The sequence below is a fragment of the Schistocerca nitens genome, chromosome 5 (assembly GCF_023898315.1).
Source record: "Schistocerca nitens isolate TAMUIC-IGC-003100 chromosome 5, iqSchNite1.1, whole genome shotgun sequence".
NCBI classification, from domain to species: domain Eukaryota; kingdom Metazoa; phylum Arthropoda; class Insecta; order Orthoptera; family Acrididae; genus Schistocerca; species Schistocerca nitens.
Genome location: NC_064618.1, coordinates 512,093,934 through 512,120,119, shown reverse-complemented (window position 1 = coordinate 512,120,119; position 26,186 = coordinate 512,093,934). Strand labels below are relative to the sequence as shown.

The 26,186-nt window shown below is 40.8% G+C and overlaps 1 protein-coding gene across 1 annotated transcript in view; it reads left to right on the top strand.

The window, feature by feature from the left end:
• The window catches only part of LOC126259598 (lon protease homolog, mitochondrial-like), a 171,030-nt gene that overhangs the window by 111,181 nt on the left and 33,663 nt on the right, over window positions 1–26,186 (top strand). The window contains exons 6-9 of the mRNA XM_049956507.1: window positions 1,726–1,941; window positions 2,163–2,251; window positions 22,345–22,484; window positions 24,652–24,773. Of these exons, the coding sequence (XP_049812464.1) occupies window positions 1,726–1,941; window positions 2,163–2,251; window positions 22,345–22,484; window positions 24,652–24,773 (567 nt within the window). The remainder of the gene's footprint in view (window positions 1–1,725; window positions 1,942–2,162; window positions 2,252–22,344; window positions 22,485–24,651; window positions 24,774–26,186) is intronic.

The following is a 26,186-nucleotide window of genomic DNA, read 5'->3' as shown; positions in this document are numbered from 1 at the left end:
CAACTGAACTACACTGCCGAAAAAAAAAAGTACACCCTTAGTTCACTCGAGATTTATTGTTTCAACAATACATATGGAGTACATGAAATGATTACATTTACAGATCAATAGCACAATTGGGTCTGCGGTACCAGGTATTGACCCATGCTGCAACACCCATATTACTATGCAGTGTAGCCTGCCCCATGCGACAGTGCGAGTGCTGACTCTGGCATCCAGTCAGTTGTACAGATGGCAAATACTGTCCTGGAATATGTTATACTGAGTGCTGGTTAGCATTACCTTCAGAAACACCGAAGGTATAAGAGAGCTGTAGCTTATCACACCCCAGACCATTAAGGCTTGGGGTGGGGCCAGTGTGTTTTGGATGAATGCACTTTACAAGACAGTACTCACCAAGTCTACGTCGTATGCACAAATGACCATCACTTGCATGCAGGCAGAATCTGCTTTCATCGCTGAAGGCAATGGCAGACCATTCCATCTTCCAAGTGCCAGTTGAGCTGTGTGCATCGATGCTGTGGCACGAATGGAAGACAGGCTAGAGATGAGTGTGCACATAGTCCCATTGCTAATAACCATTTCGCAATAGTTTATGTTGACATGTCTGGGCTCACAAGCTGTTTGATCAGTGCTGTGATAGCTGTATGATCTGTCACTGCTGTCTTTACAATAAGACGATCATGGCAGGCGTCTGTGCTGCATGGCCATCCAGAATCTCTTCTACAGGTGTGAGAGTGTTCATGTGGCCCCTGATACCAGCCTCATTATACAACTAATGTATCATGTAAAACATCTATGGCAGTTCCCCAAAAGGACCAGCCCACCACTCGGAGGGCCACAGTTTGACCCCTTTAAAACCCGCTTAGTTGGCTGCAGGAAGCACGAGTGCATCCGTGGCATTGTAGCTTGCTTGCTTAACACCTTTGCACCACACTGAGCTTTCTGGCTGTGAGCATCCCTTTTAAAGGGTAGACACAGATGGCACTCTGGTAGCTACGCGACTGTGCTATCTGTAGGTGGATGGCATTGAAACCTTTTATCAGTACATCTATTATCACACAGATGGCATATGACACCATCAGATCAAATCTACACTGTCTATCCAGATGTACTATTCTTTTTTTTTCTAGCAGTGTATTTCAGAGTATGAGAAAATGTAAACTAAATGGGTAAACCATACTGCATAAAAAATCTTTAAATGTTCACTTGATAATTATAGTGATAATGTTATTGGCACTTACTGTTATGCACTCTGAGGTGTATAAAGTTGTTGCTGTTCTACCAGGTGAGATGTTTCTGAGTTCATTACGTTGCATTGGGTGAGTTTGTTTCTGTGTGCCATACTCTCTAACAAGTACCTTTCTTACCTGTTCGCAAAATTAAAATCAATGTACATTAATCTTGTGTTATGGTAAGAAGATTACTTTGTACAGAAGTAGGAAAGACAGTTGTTCCTGAGCTCATTCATCTACTAAAAGTGAAATTGGTGATAAAATCATGTATACATCTCTGTAATATTAGACAACATCCATTACTTCACATTATTTTTTCCATTATTATGTGCATTCATGGTGTGTGTTGCATTAGGTTTTGATAAAAATTGAAAACCAAAATTATCAGACCTGTTTTGTAGTTAATAAGTACTTTCTTGTTAGGGAAATGCAGCAGTACCTTACTAAATCACATTTACAATGTACCTTTACATCTGTTTTTTGCATACAGATACCCAAGCGCCTTATGCTGTCACTTGCTCTGCTGAAGAAGGAATTTGAGTTGAGTAAACTGCAGCAAAAGATAGGCCGTGAAGTAGAGGAGAAAGTGAAACAGCAACATCGTAAATACATCCTTCATGAACAACTGAAGATAATAAAGAAGGAACTTGGCCTTGAAAAAGATGATAAAGATGCCATTGAAGACAAATTTAGGGAGAGAATTAAGGTAACTGTGGGAGGTCATCATCTTTATTGCTGTTTAGTGGATAATAATTGATTCTCTGTTGTTCCATATTTCCTTAATGTTGTGTTTTATCCCCATTGGCTCTAGACAGTGTTGCTTTGATTTACTCTTAAGTAGAATTTAATTACAAATAATTGGAAAGCATTATATTAAAAGCTTTTGAAATTTGTTTAGCAACATTGCATTTATTTTTCAAATAACAGGATAAAACAGTGCCGAAGCCTGTGATGGATGTTCTGAATGAAGAACTGCATAAACTCTCACTGCTTGAAGGCCACTCATCAGAATTCAAGTATGTACAGTTATTCCTTTTTTGCAATTGGTGAAGTTTTATTTTGTACATTCCTCAAGTACAAGTCATCTGTAATTCACTTTAATACTATTCAGTGCAGTTAAGTGACTGGTCAAGGAGTCGTTGCATCAAAGTCTGTTATGGTATTCATGTGGCCTATGCTCAGTTTTCAATCTGGCTCGTTTGTTTAGGGACTCTCCAAGAACACTACTGAAAAACAATATAATGATGACTAGGAAAACTGTTGTCTTATTCCTTTCTCAAGATTGGTGCACCATAATGAAGTTGCATGTCTTAGAGTGTATGTCATTGAATGGATTGTGTATTCTGTATACCATTTGCTCTATATTAACATTGAGTGTGCTAGTATACATATGTGATATGAACAGAAATGAACTGAAGATTACAAGTATTTATGTATTTATTTTGTACAAACTTTCAATTTACTGCTATGAAAACCACTACTGCATTGCTGCCATCACATCAAAAGTGTCAAACTACCACAAGCTACCATGTCAATTCATGTGACCTTACACAGTTTATAAATATAGAAATGCAGAGTTACACAGTGATCAAACGTGACAGGTGAGAGATGAATGATTGGTGTAGGTGCATCACCAGTGGTTTTAAGAAAAAGTAGAAGATACCACAGGTATTTTGCAGAGTAATAAAGTGTAAACACTTAGCAGAAGGGAGAGGCTGAACAACAGACAATATGGAGAAAAGTGCCTGTTTGTAGAGAAATCACATATGTTACTGATGGCATTAAATGATGATAATAGTGAGTGTTACTGTCATCCCAAATTCGTAAAATTGTTTTAATTACTAATAAAGACTCTGGTTTGTGTGTAAAGAGGTGTTACTTTTGATTAATATGAGATTGTGGGAACTAAACTGTACTCCATCTGAACAGGCCTCGGAAAGCCCAACAGTACTTGCCGATTCCCATGTTGTCCTCAACCTATAGGCGTCACTGGATACAGATATGGAGGGGCATGTGATCAGCACACCACTCTCCTGGTCGTTGTCAGTTTATGAGAGCAGAGCCACTACTTCTCAATAAAGTAGCTCCTCAGTTTACCTTAAAAGGCTTGAGTGCACTCCGTGCTTGCCAACGGCACTCAGTAAACTGGACGGTCACCTGTCCAAGTGCTAGCCAAGTCCAACAGCACTTAACTTCAGTGATCTGACAGGGTATGATGTTACCACTGCGACAAGGCGGCTGGCTGATACTGTGGGAAATTGCTTCAAAATATTGGTGTCAAGAATACTGGTACTTTAAACCCGGCTTACTTTTGTTGATAGCCTCCGTACATGTTTAGGAATATGTACATCCCAATAAGTTAAAACAGTGTGATGACTTACCTGCGAAACATGGAAAGTAAGGAATTCTCGGGGAAATTTTATTTATTGGAAAATTCAAAAGACACAGGGGATTCTCAGAGATGCTGGGCAGTTCAACTGTTCACTGACAGAACAAAATATACTAACAAGGGAACTTCATCGACTGTACCTAGTATTGTCTTGAGAAAAAACACGAGCTAGATATCAACCTCTACAACCAATCTTAAGCAAAAATTCAGGGCATTATGCTGATACTGTGCTGTTATGGCGCCCTCAATGTACATCTTTTAACATTTGCGTGCTCTGGTTGTTTGTCAAGCACCCCACTTCATTGCGGCTGTGTAATGCCCAAACGCGCAGTGCTCTGAAGTGAAGTGAAGTGAAGTGACAACAGCGAGCTCCCCAAAATGTGAAATGTGAAGAGCTAGGGAAGTGGAGGTTGGAATAAGATGAAATGCGGCACATATAGTATAACTCTCACAAATGTACTCCATTTTAATAGTATCAGCTAGTATCAAAGAAGATAACAAGCATCAATGAAATTCAAAATTAAATTACACTACACTACATGTTGAAAAACCTTCTCATTCATTACCACTGCAATTATGAATTGCAATATAAAAGTGTTCAAAGCAAAGGGATTTTTGACACCAGCTACACATTAGAAATTGCACACTTTGACATAATACCTGTGTCAAAACAGTATTTCACTAGATGTTCACAGTATTTTGGCCAGTCACTGGTGTAGTCACTTCAGTACTATGTGTACTGGAAGACTGACCTAAATAACGGTGTGCATAACTGCCTGTGAAGAAGTGACTGTATTTGTAGGATGGTGTTATGCTGACCGAAGGTTACACAGACATCCAGAAATGCTAAACATCCGGGCAAATGCCTTGAACATGTGGGAACCAAATATGTCTAGCGGTTGGCCAAATCTTCTGCCACCTGGTGGTATTGTCAATATAGAAATGGTCGTGTCTTGTACACTGTGTCTTCATACACTGACAAACTTCTGTGACCAGAAAAAGAGTCCATTATTCAAATTGATCTGTTGTTGTCTCAGGTTATTTTATAAACATCTCTTGTCACCACTTCTGTGACTGTTCCTTGTTTACTTTTCCAGAAGATAGGCAACAACTACAATATTGTCTGCAAAACAAATTTTATTTGACACTCGGATCAAATGATCTGGTAGGCTCCTTTAAAATAAAAACAGAGGTGACTGCAAGTGTCCATCTGCAGATATTGTTGGCATTATTGTGTAGCTATGAGTCATGTTATTGATTGACTGAAGGATTGTTATAACATCTTTTGTCCCTTTTTTCACAAGAGTTTGACCTGACATCATTTCTAAATTAAACCCACTCTGATCAATATTGTAAACATTCTGTTTACTGACTGGTTCTGTAACAATTCTGGTGTTGGTGACAAATTTTTCACAGGCAGTAATTATGGCTATTTCTTTAGATAGCTTTTTTGTTGTTGTAACAAGGGTTATTCTTTCGTGATAAAATACCATATTTCTTGTTGAAGGCATAAACCCACCCTGCAGATGCCTTGAAATTATTTAGGTCCACCTCCACTGCTTCTTGAACACTGTACGTCAACGTTGCGGATCATGAACTTATCGCTGTTCACATTGTTAAATATATCTAGACAGATTGTATACACTTTTCCAAGCTTTCAGTGATGCATACCATTGTTCTCAACATCATTATTCCAAACATACAGATCCCTTCTCTATTTTAATAATTTAAAGCTCTTCTTGATGACCTTGAAAGATAGAGTCCCCTTTTCTAAAAGTCAATGGCCCGTTGCATATATTCCTGTGTTATAGATACATGCAAAGAGATATTTGATGATTTTACATCATCAAAACAGCCTCCACCATCACTGATGTGCTTGATTGCATGGCCCAGCTCCGTTGAAGCAGTGAAAGTGTTTAATGAATGTAATGGTTGTGAAATGGCAGCTTCATCATTGCCGTTGTTATCCTCTTGTACACGTGCACCAAACGTCAACCCATTATTTTCTTCATCTGTGTAATTTTCTACGATTTCTGCAATGAAGTTGAAAGACGTATGGAAACGATTAAAGAAAGTGTCATGTGCTTTCATTTGCCATGTATAGAATTTTATCCAATTACTGCAAACATTGATCTTTACTGCTCATGGCTTTTAAGATTTCCAGTTCTTTGACATTTAATGTTTCAGTTTAGCTGTCTTTTCATAATGCTCTTGGAGGAGTCGCACAACAGCTTGTTGGTTCACTAACATCACGAGCGTACAAATGTTTAAAAGCTGTACATTGAGAGGGCCATACCTGCGTAGTATCTGCATAATGGCCCGAATTTTCCTGTGAGATTGATTGCAAGGGTTGATATCTAGCTCATATGTTCTTTTCTCAAGAAAATATGAGGTCAAATTGATGAAGTTCACTAGTAAGTTCTGGATTATAGTGGAGTGGCGCAAAAGAGAAGGGTGGGACTATGCATTGGTCATGTGCTTGGTGCTTCACACCCAGTTATAGTTGAGCCAGGAAGCGGCGCGGCAGCCAGCAGGTTCGCTTCACTGCATGGATGGCAAATATGCAAGCCAACTGATCTGTAAGCTTTCTCAAATGATTTTAAAGGAACTACTCGGTAAAAGAGTTTGATTCTCATGTGTCAGCTTCATGATGAACTGAGTGTCAGTTTGTTAATGGCCATAGATATTGTGATATTCGTGATTATGAAAACAACTGAAAGAATTTGGAAAGTTTGCATTGAAAAATAGAGGTCACCATGAACTTGCATTTGGTGCATGGTGGGTCATATATTTCTACATATGAAATTTAGCCAACATACTGAATTATTTTTCAAACTTAGAATGATATCAGTATCTATCACCCGTCTCGAGAAAATGGATCATATGTAAAGCACTTTATCCTGAACTCACGCACCAACAAAAAAAGTCAGATATTCGTAACATTCCTCGTATGTCTTAAACTGTTGGAGATATTGAAACAAGATTGTGGCAAATGATGGTATGTGATGAGGAGAGTATTTGGTAGTATTATTAACAGGCGAAACTTCCATATATGACTAATATTCAAGTAACTAAAGATTTTTTTCCACTAACATAATGTAATATTTAATGACAATCAAAGCTGATGAAATGAGAATTGTTATAGGTTCCTACAAACCAGAGGTAGTTTGTGACATTCACAACAGGATTCATAACCGTTGTAAGAATTGTGGAGTCATCTATGAAAGTGTTGTGGGATTACCTCCAGCCACTCCACATGTGGGTGCCTTCAGGAGATGATTTTCTAAATACTTTAAATGATTTATATAATGTACAGAATTTTCCAAATACAGGTGGTGATATTGGGGGATATGAAGAAGAAAGCAAAGGTTGTAGATTTTATTCTTCTAGTGTATTTCGCTTGATGGAAGAAGGGGAAGTTAAAATACTGCCAGACTGTCCTCTACAAAAGACTTCTGGCGTGTTGCCTTTTGTATTCATCGCAGGTGAGGCATATCCACAGTTGAGGGATTCTATCAAATTTCAGATGTCGATGGATTTTCGATCCATGGAATGAATATTTCAATAAATGCTTTTCCAGATCACAAAAATTAATTAAGTCAATAGAAACTTCACCAGAATTTACTGATGATATTGTGAAATATGCATGTTCTCCACAACATTGTCATTGACCTGCAAGGATCCCCGAGTGTCAATGAGAAACATACAGTAGACACTGTGTAAGACACGTATCAGACAGGATGAAGCTTTAATGGACCTTCAGATGATGTTGTCCAAATGAGACTGTTATGATAACTTTCCATCACATAATAAAACATGATTTTGATGTATTTATCAGCTATGCTACTTCACCTTTATCATCACATCTCGTTGTAAGACAGTGAGATAAACAAGATAATAATGAAATGTATTCTGTTCTTACAGGCTGTGATTCTGTTGCCACCTCATCACATAACTTGTCTAAAATGCATTGGTTGTGATGATAGTTGTTTCACTGATCCCTTAAAGGACACTGAGTAAAAACAGCTGGTATCGAAGCTTCCGCTGATACCATTTTCTCAGCAGTACAACTAAAGAAACACAAGTGCCAGGAACAGTACTGACTGCAACCTGCAGCAGCAGCTGAACACAGCCAGCATTGCCAAAACACAGCCATAGTGTAGTGGACTGTTAAGGCAGCCAGTCCACAGTGAAGTAGCCGAAAGGGCACGCGTCAACTCATGCCGTCTGGCGTTAAGTCTGGAACAGGATTTGTAATGAATGTGATAAAGAAAAGAACGTAGCTACTAGAACACTTAACTTTTATATTGTCCTTTGGTATACAGCATTCTGGATGATACAAGTGAGACTCTATCTTGAGGTACATGCAACGTTACAAATGGTTAATGGCGCCTTGCTAGGTCGTAGCCATTAACTTAGCTGAAGGCTATTCTAACTGTCTCTCGGCAAATGAGAGAAAGGCTTTGTCAGTGTAGTCGCTAGCAACGTCGTCGTACAACTGGGGCGAGTGCTAGTACGTCTCTCGAGACCTGCCATGTGGTGGCGCTGGGTCTGCGATCACACAGTGGCGACACGCGGGTCCGACATGTACTAATGGACCGCGGCCGATTTAACCCTAGCATTACCAACGTATTTTTTGTTACATGTAATACCAACGGGGGGGCCTCAAAGGCCCATAAAGAATACCACAATTTATTTTATCATAAATCAAGTTTATTTACTTCTGATACCTCTAATAACAATTCAAAATGCTTAGACATTGTTTTTGTATACTGGATAATAAAAGATGTTATTATAATAGGAATAAAATGAACAAATCACGAGATTCAGTTTATATATTTTTTGGAATAATGTTTCAAAATAGTGTTTTCTTATAAAAACTACTTTTTTAATTCGATACACTACATGAAGCAAACAAAATTTACTGTCTCATTCTGCAACGCATTTTTCACACAACACTGTCTTCCTGCAGTGTTTCCCACAGACGTGTTTGTGGCACTGAGAGCAGGTAACAGTTGACTTTACCAGCTTGTTGTACTTGATCTTTTTAGATGCAGCTTCTTGGCAGCATAGGTGGCACCGTCCACGTGTTCCTGGTTCTGCTGTTGAGGATGATGGTTCTACAGAGCAGCTGAGCTTCCGTTGTGTGATGCTTTCCATTGCCATTATTACTGGCTTCTGAAGTCCATACAAATTTTGTGCCCGTTTATCTACTTGAGATCTTATTAGTTCGAGACCTAAGTTAGTGATAAAAACTCTTCTGCGGTTTAGCAAATTCTTTTTCCAATTCGGAAAGTTGAGGAGGAAGAGTGAATATGCATTTATTGCTGCTATGTCAATGAGTGTGTAGAAGAGGGACAAAGGCCATCTTCTTGTTCCTCTCTTTGTGCTGTAGTGTCTTGCCATCTGGTCTATGGTGTCCACGCCTCCCTTTGTAGAATTATAAAAAAGATTTATGTTAGTCTTTTTTGAGTCTTCATTCAAAACCCCTTCTGAGTGATAAGTTGAAAGCATCACCAGCAGTCGTTTTGGCTTCTCGCGGACTAGTGTTGATGCAAGAGTAACTGGTGGCCTCTGTGTCTGAGGGTCAGTATAAGCAAAGATGGAAGAGTGTAAACTGCGGCCAGTTGTAGTCTTCAGCTCTTCAGGTATGTGTCGTCTGTTAGACTGTAGGGTGCCAACAAGTGTGAGGTGAAAATCATTCCATAGAGTCTCAGCAAGCTCCACTGAAGTATAGTACCGATCTGTGGTAACATTACAGCCTGATTTTTCAATAGGTTTTATTAGTCTCTTTACAATTTCCATCGGTCCATTTGAATGCTGTGTATTTCCTGACTTGCCTGTATAGATGTCCATGCTGATCACATATCTAGTCTCAGAATCAGACAGCATTCGAATTAGAATGCCGTAATATCCAGGTTTTTCTTTTAGAAACACCTTGAATGGACAGCGACCACGGAACAAAGACAACATCTCATCCACTGTTGTATGTAGACCAGCAATGAAATACAATGGAAGTGAAGAATTGAAGGCGCTGCAGTCTGGAACCGCAAGACCGCTACGGTCGCAGGTTCGAATCCTGCCTCGGGCATGGATGTTTGTGATGTCCTTAGGTTAGTTAGGTTTAACTAGTTCTAAGTTCTAGGGGACTAATGACCTCAGCAGTTGAGTTCCATAGTGCTCAGAGCCATTTGAACCATTTGAAGAATTGAAGCTTTCAAAAATTTCCCTCATTGGAGCAAACTTGTCAGTCTGGCGACGAATTTCTCTTGTGTTCTTATCATCAAACCTCAATATTTTAGTCAATTCGAAAAATCGGGTCCAACTCATTGATCCATAGTACACTTGTCGGCCCTGAAGCAAAGACCATAAATCTTGGACAGGTATCTTATTGTCATGATTTGAACCCATGATTAGCAAGAGTCCTATATAACAAAATAACTCATCTTCATCTGTGTGCTGAATACCTAGTCGAGAAGCCTCTTCATTTGAGTGTAGTTTTATTAGATTCATAATTTGAGGTGTAAAAAAGAGCTCTATAGCCTCTTTCGGAGACGCAATTCTTCCTTGTTGTCCTAGCCCCATTCTTTCTCGCACTATATTTTGTACAGAATGCCGATATTGTCGAGATGGCTTCGTAATATACTCTCGTCCACTTTTTGCAATGAATTTATCACATTCCGTATCATTATCATCTGGTGGATTGGCTTCAACCTCATCTTCATTCTCAGACGATGAATCAGTTCTAATTTCTTCCACATCATCATCCACTTCACTTTCCTCTAAATCTGATTCGTTCAAAACTTCTTCTAGCACTCTTTCAATGGAACTATCATGTAAACGATGTCTACTCATGTTGCTGGTTCAACAGCAGCAGAAACACTGAAAATAACAATGGTCCGCTTCATAATAATATGTCTGAAGGCAACAATGCCAAAATTCGTTTCATGGTAAGAATTTGAATCGAGAGACTCAACCTCGTAAATCTTTCCTTGCTATTACCAACGGGTGGGCTTCTAAGGCCCACAGAGAATTAAATCAAGTAAATGAATTTTAATTACATTTTTATTCCGAAATTCTGTAATGACTCAATAGTACATTCAATAACGAACAATTACCTTTGCTTTCAAGTTCATATATCAAAGGGTGTGGATACAACATAGAAAAACTGAGTCAGTGGGCCTAGGAGGCCCCCCCCCCCCCCCCCCCCCCCCGTTGGTAATGCTAGGGTTAAGCTACCACCTAGCAAGTGTGGTGTCTGGCGGTGACACCACATTCCTCCCCCGCAAATCGGCGAACGGTTGTGTGATAAGGCTTCCGCCCGCCGTGGGGAGGACCCCATGTTGACGTATGCGATGAGGTGGGGAGCCTAACAACAGGCGAGGCTGTGCCACCCGCACCCGGCCATTCGGTCCGAGGGGAGCTAGGAAACGCCTGAAAACCTAGTCCAGGGTGCACGTCAACATGCGGTGTATGCGCCCGTAATGAGACAGGAGGGGCCGAAGGGTCGACCTCCATTGCGTCGGGGGATCCGACGCGCGATGACGACATCTGGGCCGGAGCGGGCAAGAGTTCCATGTCGAAGGACAGCTGGTCACGGGAAGCGATCGGCGGCGCGTGACCCAGGGAGGCACTGGGCGGCTGCAGCGAAGCGCCCACTGCGGGCGGCGCCGGCGGGAGAACAGGCGGCGGCGGCAGCGGCGCGTCGCCATGGGGCAAAATGGAAGGCATCGTCGGTAACACCTGGGGATGAGGCGAGCCAGTAGATGAGTCCCCAGGGCGCTGACTGGACGGCACCGTCGCTGAAAGCAGACGGGGAGCGGCAGAACCCAGGCGACGACAGAGGCGCAGCTGATTGAGATGCCGACGCACCTCACCAGAGGCCCCCAAAACCAAATACATCGCGCGGCCGAGGCAGCGAAGAATGCGCCCTGCGAGCCAACGCCGTGAACCGCGATAGTGGCGATAATAGACAACGTCGCCAGGAGCAAAAGCAGGAGTCTGCCGCTGCACAGGAACCTGATGCGGCGGATGCAGCAAAGACATCAAGGTTCGATGAGGACGACCGTGGACCAGCCGGCGAGCGACCATCGCGGGGCTGAGAGCGATACGAGGACAAAAAGAGCAACAATGCGTCCTCCCGAGAATGCGACTCTTTCAACTTCAACATCTGTGACTTGAAAGTCCGGACCAAACGTTCAGCGGCACCGTTTGACTGAGGCGAAAACGGCGCGGATGTCAGATGTTGAATACCATTGGCCTTGCAGAATGACTGAAATTGTGCAGACAGGAATTGTGGGCCATTGTCGGAAACAATAGTCTGTGGAAGACCTTCAATGCAAAAAATAGCAGATAACGCTTGTATGGTGGCAGATGACGTCGTGGAAGACAGCCGGACAACAAAAGGAAAATTACTGAAGGAATCGACCACAACCAACCATCGAGCATTCCAGAATGGACCGGCAAAATCTATGTGCAAGCGTTGCCAAGGGGAAGTGGCTTTCGGCCAAGCAAAGAATTTCTGCGGCGGTGCGGATTGTTGTTCGGCACACGCCATGCAAGAACAGCACATATTCGTAATCGCAGCATCGATTCCGAACCAAGTACAGTGCTGACGAGCAAGTTGTTTCGTTCGCACTATACCCCAATGTCCTTGGTGGAGAAGCTTTAAGACAGAGGACTGTAACGAACGTGGGACCACGACCCGAGACTGATCATTATCAGAACGCAACAACAAAACACCACGTCGTACAAAAAGTCTCTCCTTGTGAGCAAAAAATCGGCGAACCAACGGATCCTCGATCCGTGACTTTGACAAGGGCCGTTGCGTAGCAACAAAACGCAAAACAGTAGCAAGGACAGGGTCAGCAGCTGTGGCTGTAGCTACACGACGAAAATCAATCGGAAACGATTCGACCACGTCATCGGTTTCCGCATCAATGAACATGCAAGCAAGTTCGGAAGAATCGAATGCTTTATCCTCAGCAACAGGCAAAATTACTAAGGGTGAGGCCCAGAGAGAAGCCTGCACACGTTCAATTACACCTTGTGATTCTAAATCGCGTAAAGCTCTTGCGACCTCATCACGCAATGCGTGGGGAACATTGCGCGCTCTGAAAAATTTCGGTTGCGCATTTACTTTTAGTTCCAAACGTGCTGCATAGTTCTTAGCGCAACCAAGGCCCGGTGCAAAAATGTCTGCAAAGTCTTCACATAGACTAGAAACACCGGCTGAAGGCACAGTCTGGTTCACTGATAGGACCTGATTTACTATAGACAAGTTAAACAACTGAAATAAATCCAAAACAAACAAGTTCACTGCCGAAGAAGAACGAAGAACGTAAAAAGACACAAGTTTTGTTTGTTCCTTTTATGTAGCAAGAAGAGTGCACTGTCCTAACACAGGGATAGCTTGTCCGGAATAACTCGTGAGCTGAACATTTGCTGCACGCAACGGAGGTGCGCCCAGTTGTTTGTACGTGGCGTGATTGAGCAATGAAACTGCAGCTCCGGTATCGAACTGGAATGGTATCACTTGTCCGGCAAAGTCCAAACCTACAAAAAGTTTATTGTCCTGCTGTTGACAAGAGCGACTGTTTTGTGCAACGTGAACAGACACTGGTACAGAATCACGTGCGACGTGACGGGATTTGCGTCGACGTCGACGCACACTCTTTGTGGGACGAACACAGTCACTGTTAGCAAGAGGAACACTGGGCGGAGTGGCACTAACTACATGAATGTCCATGGGCGAGGGTCCACGAGCCTGAGTGTCCTTGGTTCGATTCCGGCGCGAAGCAAAGGGCCTGGAATGGTTGTGAGTGTCTGATCTGAGCTTTTTCCGGCAAACACTTTGAACATGTCCCTTCTTATTACAGAAAAAGCAAATAGCTTGGCGTGACGGGCAATTCTCACGCGAATGTCTAGTTGCACACCGCGGGCATGATTTCACTGCATTTGCTTGCTTTCGCGGGACACGTGGCTGCGCGGACGTGCGCGAGGGCAGGTTAGCGTTCCGTGCAGCGGGCCCGGCGGGCCGGTTAATGTGACACACGGCTGGCGAAGTTTCAAATGATTCCTAAGCAAAGTCAAGTGTGTCTTGCCGATCTAAAATGTCTATCACTTGTTGAAGGGAGGGATTAACTAGTTTCAAAATCTGTTCCCGTATGCGAACATCAGAAACGTTCTGTGCTATTGCATCACGCACCATAGTATCTGAATAAGGGAGTCCACAGTCACATTCAAATGCACACTCCCTAGTAAGTCCTTGCAAAGTTGCAACCCACTCTCTATTAGTTTGACCGGCCGTACGTTTTGTACGAAAGAACGCATACCTTTTTGCAACGACATTTACTGTTTCTTTGAAATAGGCATCTAAAGCAGATAAAATTTCTTCATAGGATAGAGTTGCTACGTCGCGCCGGGGAAACAATTTCACTATCACACGGTAGGTGGACACACCTACACACGAAAGCAAAAACGGCTGCCGCTCATTACCTTGAATTCTGTAGGCGGCGAGATGAAATCCAAATTGTCGGGACCATTCTGTCCAGGTTTCGTTGGCTGCCACAAAGCTACGAAACGGGGGTGCAACAGCATGGTGTGGCTGCGGTAGCGATGAAGCGGCGGCGGCCGCATCGTTTTGCAGCGCACGTTGACCCTGGACGAGCTGGCCAAGGGCATCCAATAACGCCTGCGTCTGCTGATAAAGCGATAAAATTCGGACAGTACATCTGGAGAATGTGGCGAAGCCATGACACAAGGAAATGTAAGCAATGAGAAAGAACAAGATCCTGATTAATCCGCGTCGCCAATGTAGTGGACTGTTAAGGCAGCCAGTCCACAGTGAAGTAGCCGAAAGGGCACGCGTCAACTCACGCCGTCTGGCGTTAAGTCTGGAACAGGATTTGTAATGAATGTGATAAAGAAAAGAACGTAGCTACTAGAACACTTAACTTTTATATTGTCCTTTGGTATACAGCATTCTGGATGATACAAGTGAGACTCTATCTTGAGGTACATGCAACGTTACAAATGGTTAATGGCGCCTTGCTAGGTCGTAGCCATTAACTTAGCTGAAGGCTATTCTAACTGTCTCTCGGCAAATGAGAGAAAGGCTTCGTCAGTGTAGTCGCTAGCAACGTCGTCGTACAACTGGGGCGAGTGCTAGTACGTCTCTCGAGACCTGCCATGTGGTGGCGCTGGGTCTGCGATCACACAGTGGCGACACGCGGGTCCGACATGTACTAATGGACCGCGGCCGATTTAAGCTACCACCTAGCAAGTGTGGTGTCTGGCGGTGACACCACACATAGTCACTCAAATGCTGTGGTCACCACCCTCAGAAACCACTCCGTGCTGCTCTGCTCCATGCCACTCTACTTGCAGCGCCACTATAATAAAGCGCACTTCTCAGCACTGGTTTCTTTCTTCAGCACTGCTCTGCTCACTGTACTGTGCTGCTTGGATCGTGCTGTGCCACTCCATTATAACTGCAGCCTAAGTCATTTTGTTACAAATCCCTTTGATTTTGCTTTGGAAACAATTGTTTTTAGAGTCACATAAGGAAAGGTGAAGAATTGCATTGAATTACTGTAATGTTCACTTCTCAATAATGGCTCCCTTCAATGTTCTCACCGACATTGTGAATCTATTGTTGGCGGTGTGTCCTCAAGCTCCAGATCAATTTCCCATTGCACGTTTATGAATGCAAACTAACATGAGAATTTGTCACATAGCTGTTAATTCATTGTTTGCACAAAAGCAAAAGGGGGGATTTTTAGTTTTAAAAAATGTAAATATGAATCCTGATTGATTATTCACACTTCAGTTCTGTTTTAGAGATTTTACTACAAAGTAGTCTTAACCAACTTCCTTGCAGTGTCATGCTTCAAGTTAACAGTGACCATAATGTGAAGAGCATCCAGCTTGAAACATGATATGTTTTTGCTATCAAAGTTTATTGATATTAATACCAGTGGCAACAGTTCAAAGCATATTTCTATGAGGATTTCTTATATACTTCAGGTTATCACACAGTGATATGGCATGTCACGGAATGGTAGTGGGGAGATGGTAACAATGGAACTTCCAAGGGCCCAAGAGTGTATAATTTACAGAATTGTTCATAAAATTGTAACGAAACTGTTATTTCATGGTTTCTAGATGATGATTTAATCACAAACCTCTCCATCAGTATACTCAGAAAATCATCTGATATATCCGGAGAGGGAGTAAGAAAGACGATGTGTGTGACAGGGGACCTTACCTTGGTCAATGAATTCGATGAGGTTATGGTGGGCTGCCTATTGATATCCCAACCACGACTAAAAAGCAAAATTTGAGTGGTGCAGGTATGGACCTTGGTGGGACTACTTAGGAAACAGGGTGGAAATATCTAAGCATAGATGTAAGTACATATTGTGGAAGTATCCCTAACACTCTTCCCAATTTATAAAGACCATGTATAACCGACTGACTCTTCGTTCGCTAAGTCTACTGTGTGTCCCACATTGACCGAGGCATATGAAATATCCTAAGTCTGGTTCCTGCTGGTGAGTGTCGTGGAGATTGCATCATCCACTCATTGCTAATACTGCACACTCCCCAGTAGGGTAGGAGGGCCCCTTTATATGGCTTCTTTTGCACGTTACCCCTCTGGAAGGTTCGATGATGCTGCACTGTGCATGGCTGATCATGCGGTTAGTGTATGATGACAACCATATTTGGCTCTTCTGGAATATCGCCACATTGCTAACCTGTAAGCTATGGGTAGCTAGTCCTGTAGGCCGCAATTGCGTGTCACAAGAACGGCAGAGCCAGCATCTGTCGTTGAGTACAAATATTGGTTAGCCACTTCCAGTGCTGAAATAAGCAGCCTACTGCCTCTGGCCAGGAATGACTTTCTAAGCTCTTTTAATGAACTGGTCAGCATATTTTGATTTTTACAACACATTTATTCTTCTTCTTTGTGGGTTGTTGATGGCTTGATTACACAAAGAAAGTGTGTCAAAACGTTTTTGGAAGTTTGAGAGAATACGGAAGTAAATGAAAGTGTTTCCATGTTGTTGTTGTCGTTGTGGTCTTCAGTCCTGAGACTGGTTTGATGCAGCTCTCCATGCTACTCTATCCTGTGCAAGCTTCTTCATCTCCCAGTACTTACTGCAACCTACATCCTTCTGAATCTGCTTAGTGTATTCATCTCTCGTTCTCCCTCTAAAATTTTTACCCTCCACGCTGCCCTCCAATACTAAATTGGTGATCCCTTGATGCCTCAGAATATGCCCTACCGACCGACCCCTTCTTCTAGTCAAGGTACATCACAAATTTCTCTTGTCTTCAATTCTGTTTAATACCTCCTCATTAGTTATATGATCTACCCATCTAATCTTCAGCATTCTTCTGTAGCACAACATTTCAAAAGCTTCTATTTTCTTCTTGTCTAAACTATTTATTATCCATGTTTCACTTCCGTACATGGCTACACTCCATACATATACTTTCAGAAACGACTTCCTAACACTTAAATCTATACTCGATGTTAATAAGTTTCTTTTCTTCAAAAACCCTGCAGTCAGGCACACAATTGTATCACAAGTCTCCCTACCTGAAATGAGGAAACTATGGTGCCTGCACATGGTCACCCTGATGTGCATAGAAATTAGATACTTGTATGACTTTGCCTCATTTGAGCACTCCCATGCAAGTTTGTGCAACGGCTGCATGCCCCTACTGCACATGGAAGACTGCATTTTAATTGCAACAAGGACAGAGGCATTTAAGCAGTCACTCTTTCTCTGTGCCATACACAAATGGAACCAATAGTACAATGTAAAGTATCCTCTCCAGCACCCCTCACGTAGGTTTATGGAGTAAAGATATAAAGATGTTGAAATTAAAGTGGCAATTGCAGTAACAGAAGCAAAGTTAGCAGAAGATGACAGATGACTTTTTAGCTCAGACAGAACAGCATGTTGCGGAAGTACAATGCCTTGACGGAAAAATCTGGGACAAAGGAAAATTAGGAAGTTAAATAGGCCTAGTAATGTGTAAATCAGTTTAAGATACCTTAGGAAGTAGGTGCAATGCTCTAGAAAAGGGGTTTGCAAATAATTTTAGTTTGTTGTCTGGATACATTCGAAATATTTTATCAAAAAATAATCTTTTTTTCACTTATGAGATAATGTGAAATGTACTAGATTGGTGGAATTGTATTTATGTACAGTCTTAAACCAGATTTTGAAATTTATATTTACACAGGGAGCAGCTTATGTGGAGAGTGTCTAGAAGGGGCGCGGATATTAATTTTGAGGGAGCAATATTGGTTCTTCAAAAAATTCGTTTTTGAAAATGAAGTTTCATTAACATAGTAGCCAGGCAAATGGGTAATTTGTTGCAATTTCCGTATTGTTCTGGGACATGTTTACTCCAAAATTCTTTGGCAGATGAAATTTTATATGTTTGCGAGGAAATGTGTTCCTGCAATTCTATTATCTCCATTTGGAGTAAATTGTTGAAAAGGTAGAAGAACCTCACAACCACATCAGTCCTTTCTACCACTGGAGAAACTTCAGGAGGTGATTTTAAGAATTGCAGCAACTTTATTTTTTTATTTGCCAAAAATGTGCAGTCACTAATAAACGCTGTTGTTCTGCAGTAAGAAAGAATGACTGAATCACACTCAGATATGAACTCTTGAAACTCTTTGAACTGTCTGTGATGAAGAGCAGAATGAGACCTTATAAAATTAATCACCTCTATCGAGCTGTCCATTACTTCTTTTAGAGTGCCACTAAGTTTTCCACAAAGGGTTTCCTGGTGAATAATGCTCTGGTAAGATAGCAGCTCAGCATTCTTATCCTTGATTCTGTTTTTCAGGCCCTTTTCTTTGCCGATCATTGGGGCACTGTCAGTTGAAAGTGACACCATTTTATGATAACTAATATTTGATTTTGTCAAAGTCAACAGAAGCCTTGAATGAATCTTCTCCGCAAGTCAGCAATATTGCTAATAGTTCTTCCCTAAATGCTTTACTTTCAATAACCAAGAATCATTTGAAAGTAGAATTTGTTCGTCTTCAGTGACGTCACATCATTCATCAAGTGGTATGGCATAGCAGGGAACTGTCTGCAGAAGTTGAGCAAATTACTTTTATTGTCAGCAGCCAAAATTTTGGTTCTTCTTGGATTCCTTCTTGCCGACAATGGAATACTTCGAATTGCGGTGCTCCTAAAACTATCGCGGCCACTTCCAACATAATAACTCAGATTCTGAAAATGGCATCCGGTGTTCATTAAGCATCCAATACGCATGCAACACTGCTTCAGTAGATTTTTCTTGCCTGTTCATATAGCAGTTTAGTAAAGCCAGTTTTATTTTTTAAGAAGCTAAATATGTCTGAAGTTTCTCTGGATAAGCTTAAATACTCGGAGGAAAATTTTGATGACACTGGTGATGAGTTTTTTCATAATGTCACTTTAAATTGGCACTTCAACACAAGCGACAGTTTTGTTACATATGAGGCAAACTGGAACAGTTTGAGGCCTATCAGGTGACATAAAACAATATTGTTCAGTCCATTCAGTCAAAAACTTCTTAGTGTCACTATCAACTTTACACTTTTTAGCAGTCATCTAGATGCAAAAAAACGTTATAAGCCTTGACAATAACAAAACAGTTTGAGAACAGCTCTGTACAAGATCGCAACAACTGTAACGAAGTGACGATAAAGTTTGTGTATTGTATTTACAGGATGATAGTTATTGAACTGTGTGAAAATAAATAAATTAGTTACAAACTACAGTGTTGGGTTATGACATGTTCAATATGCCTGCAATCATTGGCGACGATGTGGCACAGATGAATATTGAAATTCTGCATGACCCACTGAAGTGTTGGAACATCGATGCTGTTGATGAATGGCTCTTTTCAGCTCTGCAATGATTCTGGGGTTATTGATGTACACCTTGTCTTTAATATAGGAGTCGCATGTGTTCATATCTGTAGAATATGGCAGCCAATCGAGATCCATGCCAGTGGCCTCTGGGTACCCCAGAACCAGAAAACCACCTCCAAAGTGCTCCTCAGGACATCAAACACTCTCCTGCTTCGATGGGGTCGAGCTCCATCTTGCATGAACCACATCTTGGCGAAATCAAGGTTACTTTGGGTAATGGGGATAAAATCATTTTCCAAAACTGTTACGTACTGTTTGGCAGTCACTGTGCCATCAAGGAATATCACACTGATTATTCTGTGACTGGACATTGCACACTACACTGTCACCCGTTGAGTGTGAAGAGACTTCTTGATCGCGGAATGCGGATTCTCAGTCCCCCAAATGTGCCAATTATGGTTATTGGTGAAACTATCCAAATAAAAGTAGGCTTCATCGCTAAACCGTACCATAATTCGCATACTAACTCCCATCATGCCCTGCAGCAAACCGCCCAGTTTGAACATCCTACTGCAAACCGTTTGGAGGTTATGACAATTTTATTTCGTATAGTTCAATAATTGTTACCCTGTTATTTTGCTCTTTATAAAAATACTGCCACCTGCCACAGAGTGCATGCCATTGCATAATAAACGAATTGCTTCCATGTCAAAGTGTATGTCGGTGCACTGCAAAGAGTTGCTTCCATATTACAGGCTGCCACATTGTATGCGTGTCCAGAAGATAAAATTGGAATTTCACATCAAAGTTTAATAAAGTGACATTAGGCTTTTGTTAAAGTTGTGTGCTAGGATTAAAAGAGGATTCATAGGTTGCCAGAGTCAGAGATCGATTTATAAAATTTACTACTTCATTCCATAAAATTCTTTGGGTGCCAAGAGCTTTTATGTGGATCAACACAACATGCTGTGTTGATTTGCCAGCAAGCTCCCTTCTGTCCCCATCTTTCCTGTGCTACAAAATGTAGCAACTATGTATTTAATCTACATACTAACCATTAACAACTCAAATCAGTCACACAACTACTTGCAAAATACTATAAAATGATAATGGTGGAGCTCAAATGAATTGTTATACACAAGAAAATATTTTTTAAGTAATTTGCTTGAGTAATTTATACTTTCAAATAAATTTTGGAGGGCCAGTTGCCAACTGTGGCTCCAGAATATATACTAATGACACCGATTTCCAAAATCCAAGATATGACAGAGCAATATCCTGAAAATAAGCATTTAAGTAGCAAGGCATGTGGAAGATTTTGCTAAAAGATATGCGGAGATGAGGGAAGCAGAATTGGGGGGGGGGGGGTAATTCCGATGATAGTTTTCTTAGTGTGTTACAGTTCTGGCAAATAAAGTCATCAGGTAGCATTTACTCAGAGAATGCTTTACAGTTTTATTATGTCTTCCTGTATTGGTGAACTGAAAAAGATAAGATGAATTCTGTCAATGGATACTTGCAGGAAGAATCGGGTGCACGGGCTGTCCTAACTACATAAAATCGGAATAGCTGTCTAGCATTCAAAGACGTTTTCTTGTTTTGGTAATGGATTTCAACCAAACAATGGGCAGAGAATTCAGCATTATTGAATACAGGGTCAAATCCACATACCAGTATCACATCAAAGGGGTGTGTAAATACTGGGACAAAAACTCATATCTGAGGACCAAGTAGAAGATAAAGAGTAAGAGTTTGGCTCCACAATTAGCAGTTGCAGAAGAACTGGCTATGATTATATGTTGAGATACTGAAACGTATGTTTACTGCGAGTAAAATTGAATCAGCCAATCATGAGCGAAGCTGTTAGACCAAAAGTACTATGAATGATGGGAAATATTTGGGGTCATGAAATAGTGAAGATCATTATTTCCAACATGATGTGCTCCCACAATAAATTATGGATGAAAAGATAATAAGCAGGGGAGAAGCAGCTGCACCAGTAAGAGAGAAATCCATCCTGGGGATTCAGTCGAGAGAGACCAGCTGTTACACCAAATATGGTAGCAAGAAGGAAGATATGAAAGAGTATTTGAGAGAGCTGGAAATAAACAAATGGGTGCTTTGACCATTACTTGGATCAGAAAGGGTCATGAAGACGAATAAAACCATACTGGACAGACTTTAACAGACAACATCCCTGACAAAGTATTACAAGATTTGTGCTACGAAGAACAGGTAGGAATTAAAGAGCTGATAATTCCTATTGTGGAAACTAAGTGGTAAGATTGGAGATCAACATGTTGACTGATATTGGCTGTGCAATGTCAGCCATTTGATCATAATTTTATCAGTAACTAATGGAAATAGAAAGACCACCAAACATTCCCTATGTATGACAAGACATATGCAAACTCTGTTTGAAATAAATGTAGGAAATGAAGGAACAAGGGTAACTAATTTTTACATTGCAGCAGATGAAACATTAACAACACATCTTTCTGCTCCCCTATCTTTTTGTAAATTTCGAGCTTAAGGTAAACAGATTGAGCTCGAAAAGAGCAAAGCTTGATTTTCACTTGTGTAATTAGGTATTTGGTGATGAAGAGGAGAAAAAAAAATGTGTTATTTGGACAAGATGTGAAAAAGGAGTAATACCAATGGAGAACTACACTTAAGCAATCGTATAATTACAAATTCATATGGTGTGGCAAGTGTGATGGGAAGTGGTTCAACAACTCTTCCACAACAGTGACTATTTTATGGATAATTCTGTTTTGTGCATTGTATGCTATAATTTATTATTATTGTTGCAATATCTGTTTCAGTGTAACGAGAAATTATTTGGACTGGCTTACATGCCTTCCCTGGGGTTTAACAAGTGATGAAAACTTGGACATAGAAAGAGCAATGGAAATCTTGGATGAAGATCACTATGGTATGGAAGATGTGAAGAAGAGAGTGCTTGGTGAGTTCAGATTCTCTATGAAAGTAGTTTAATTTATAGTAAAAGGAATAATTAGAAGGGTTTACTCACAGCAGGGAGGCTTGTTACTCTGCATCAGAAGGACTCACAAACAAGAAATAGCTTTACTTGCCCAGCAGTGGGATCTTGGAAAATAGTTGTTGTATATTAAGTATGTGTTTATGTGATTGGTTCTTCTGATGTGTAATTTTTAAAACCTGCTGTAGGATGCCCATGACTGCTGTAGTAGAAGTTAATTTTTTACAATGTTGGCTAGTCACATAACAAGTATTTGTTTTATGGTATATACATTCTACAATTAGGTAAAGCATGTTACTATGTTTATCTCCTGTTATTCATAGAGCCTCGATTACATTTTGGATTAGTACTGTCTTGTGCAAACTAAAGGGTGTAAAAAATTTGCATGACATCTATGATTTTTATGCTGTGCCTTAGTAACTTGTGTCTCTCTCTATGTTGTTGCTACATGTTCACATTTCTGAGTCCTCTGATTAGGTATGCATTCATACACATCCAGCATTATGGTTGTAAATTTGCTAACATATGATGGGGATAATGCACTGAGACAAATCCTTCAGAGACTGTTGTATATGTCTTGTATCTGTCCTAAAGATCAGTATTACAAAGACTTAACTTGTAATGGCAATACCAGCGGGTGAAGCATGCATATTCATCCAAGTAAAGCGTGCACATTCATCGAAGTATCTGAACCTTATCTTAGATAGGTATCAAAAACAAGGATCATTATGAATGAATGTACAGCCAAATGCTGTAGCAAGAAAAAGGATACTAAAAAAATTGATGCGCAGAAGATAAAATGAAAACCAATGGCTTGTGTTTCTCTGAAGTCAAATATGCCTGCCCAATCTGGAAAAGATCTGCCCATGTGAAGAAAGTAGACATTGTGCTGTGTAGTAGCTGATTACAAGGAGACACCATATCCCTACAACCTGTACAAACCAACAAACACTTCTGCTTCCACAGTGCACTGACCAGCTCATAAAATACAATGGGAAATCCAGACATCCCCTTCACGAAAGGCATGCCATTTATTGATCAGAGGAGACATTTGTTGTACCACAACTAAAATGAAGAAAGACTCTCAGTGAGCAATTGTGATACTAATGAAGACCAGCTTACCAAGATTGGGACCTCAATGATGAATACAATGTTCTTTTTGAATGTGACCAGGTCTAAGACATTAAGCACATCTTAGAGTGCCTTGCTTTTTTAAGTGTCCTGCTGCGTGGTGGATTAAGGCAGTGATAGATTGGCGTACTTGAAGCAACACAGTTAATTGAACATGAACTCAATTGAGTACAGTTTGAGGAAAAAGTTCATGCATGCTGTAAAACTGCAAGTGTGCTTTTGTGATGATTGAAAAATACAACGGAAGTGACGTTCTGTGGTGATTAAATAATACAATTGAAATTACCTTATGTGGCAGTTATGTTGCCAGTGCACACAAGGACGATGTCCTAATTGTTGGTAGAGGCGATTAGCAGTGATAGCAGGGTTTTCCAGATCAGTGGTTGCACAGCATTGCCTGGGAGTCTGGTGACAGCCAAGACGGCACTGTTGGTGCCCTTGGCATAGTTTCACTATGTGGCTGGTGATCTGTCTGAAAGCTAAAGTTGAGCTGGCTGTCGAGGGACTCGGCGGTGACCTAATTACTCACGTGGAGGAACACAGGCGTGCAGCCATGTGGACACATTTTTAAGTTCTCCTTTATTAGGTATGCATTCATACAAATGATTTAAAGTTGTAAGAACACGTAATTAACAGAAGACTGAACTCTCATAATGGGTTAATTGTAATGCATAGCTGCATAGGTTTTGAAATGCTGATCATAGACTGTATGTAAGAATGAGAAAGCCTGTTATTCAGTTGCAATGTACACAAGACATCTAGCGACATGGCTTGCCCCTCTCACTCTCTTGTACCTTGTCGCACAGTGCCAAATGTTCTGTTCTTAAACAAGGTGATTTCTTCTTTATGAAGACTCAATTTTTTCCCAGTACTTAATAAAACATATACATCTATATTTTGTATGAAATGACCCTAATGTGCCATACACTATCTATTGCAAGCTAATTGTGTGTGTGTGTGTTTTATAGATCTCTGATGTTTGGTGTTCTTTATTTGACAGAATTTATTGCTGTAAGCCAGCTCAAAGGATCAACACAAGGCAAAATCTTGTGTTTCCATGGACCTCCTGGCGTGGGAAAAACAAGCATAGCACGCTCAATAGCACGTGCTCTCAACAGGGAGGTATGTAATTATTTCTTACAGTGTTATTAATAATACTAATTGTACCTGAAACAGCAGCTTCACAGTTTACCAAATTCACTTACCTTTCCAGCTTGGTTGTAAAAGAACGTTGTAGTTTGTAAATGTGATTGGCCCCTGAAAAAAGCCTTATTGCAGCGGTTCCCAACCTTTTTCGACTCGCGAATTCCTTCTACAACGATCTGTGTTGGGTGAACCACTGGCCTTTAAATATACATACAGTAGACATTCATAAAATTCAGTTCCGAGCAAAAGATTTAATAATCTTAAATTAATTTAAAACCTTAACTTAAAGTTACAGCTTAAAAGTTATGCAACATGTGGGCCTGGTTTCCATTAGAACTACTCGCCTCTTCTTTGGAATTCGGTGAGAAGGTTGTGCCTGAAGTCAGGAATCGCAGAAGTTAAATAAAGTCTCAAATCACTTCCAGCACAAAGTCTGTTTCTGTATTTATTTTTTAAATAGAAATGTGAAGAAAACAACTGTTCGCATAGCTGTGGATGAAAAGGGTAATAAAGCCATTATGGCTTTATTTGCTAATACTGGGAGCTCCTTTAAACGTAACCAAAAAGCAATTAATGACAAACTTTTTTGTAACTGAAAACCAGTGGAAATTTCAAGAGGTTGCTCTTTTTCATTTACGCTTAATGTGTATTCTAAAACTGTTGACTCTTCAAAGGGATTGTGAATCCAGTTGTTGTTATTGGACATAGCAGGGAAATATTCTCTTAAGTTTTTTCCTGAGTCTCTTCAAATCTTCTTTAATCGTGTTCTTGGCATTTTTGTCCAAAGAAAGATGATTGTCCTCGAGGAAGTTATGAAGGGTATCAAAACATGTAGTTTGATTCCTATTGAAATACATTTCCCAAAAATTAAGTTTTTTAATTAATGATTTGATAATGTCGTGCGCAGCATAAATGTGTATATGTGAGCTGTGGAGACGTAAATTTAAACCGTTAAGTTTTGAGAAAATGTCTTCCAAAAAAGCTAAAGCCTGAATCCAGATTTCACCTTCCTTGTACTTAGAGTTGTAATAGGTGTGGCTGGTGAGAAAAATGTAAACTTCGTCTTTAAGTTCACACAGTCTGGAAATAGTTCTACTTTGAGATAGCCACCTAACTTCAGTGTGACACAATAAACACTTATAAATGCATTGCATTTCCTCGCAAAGAACTGCGTAGATGTAGGAATTTGTAGGGCGAGCCTTAATAAAATTAATTATTTTCACTGCATCGTCCAGCACAGATTTCGAACCATTATGCGTGTGTTTAGAAACAAGAGCATGTCTATGAATGGAACAGTGTGTCTAAGAAGCATTTGGCACTACCAGTTTCACTTTGGCAACACAGCTGGCGTAGCACCCTGCCATAGATTTTGCACCCTCTGAACAAATA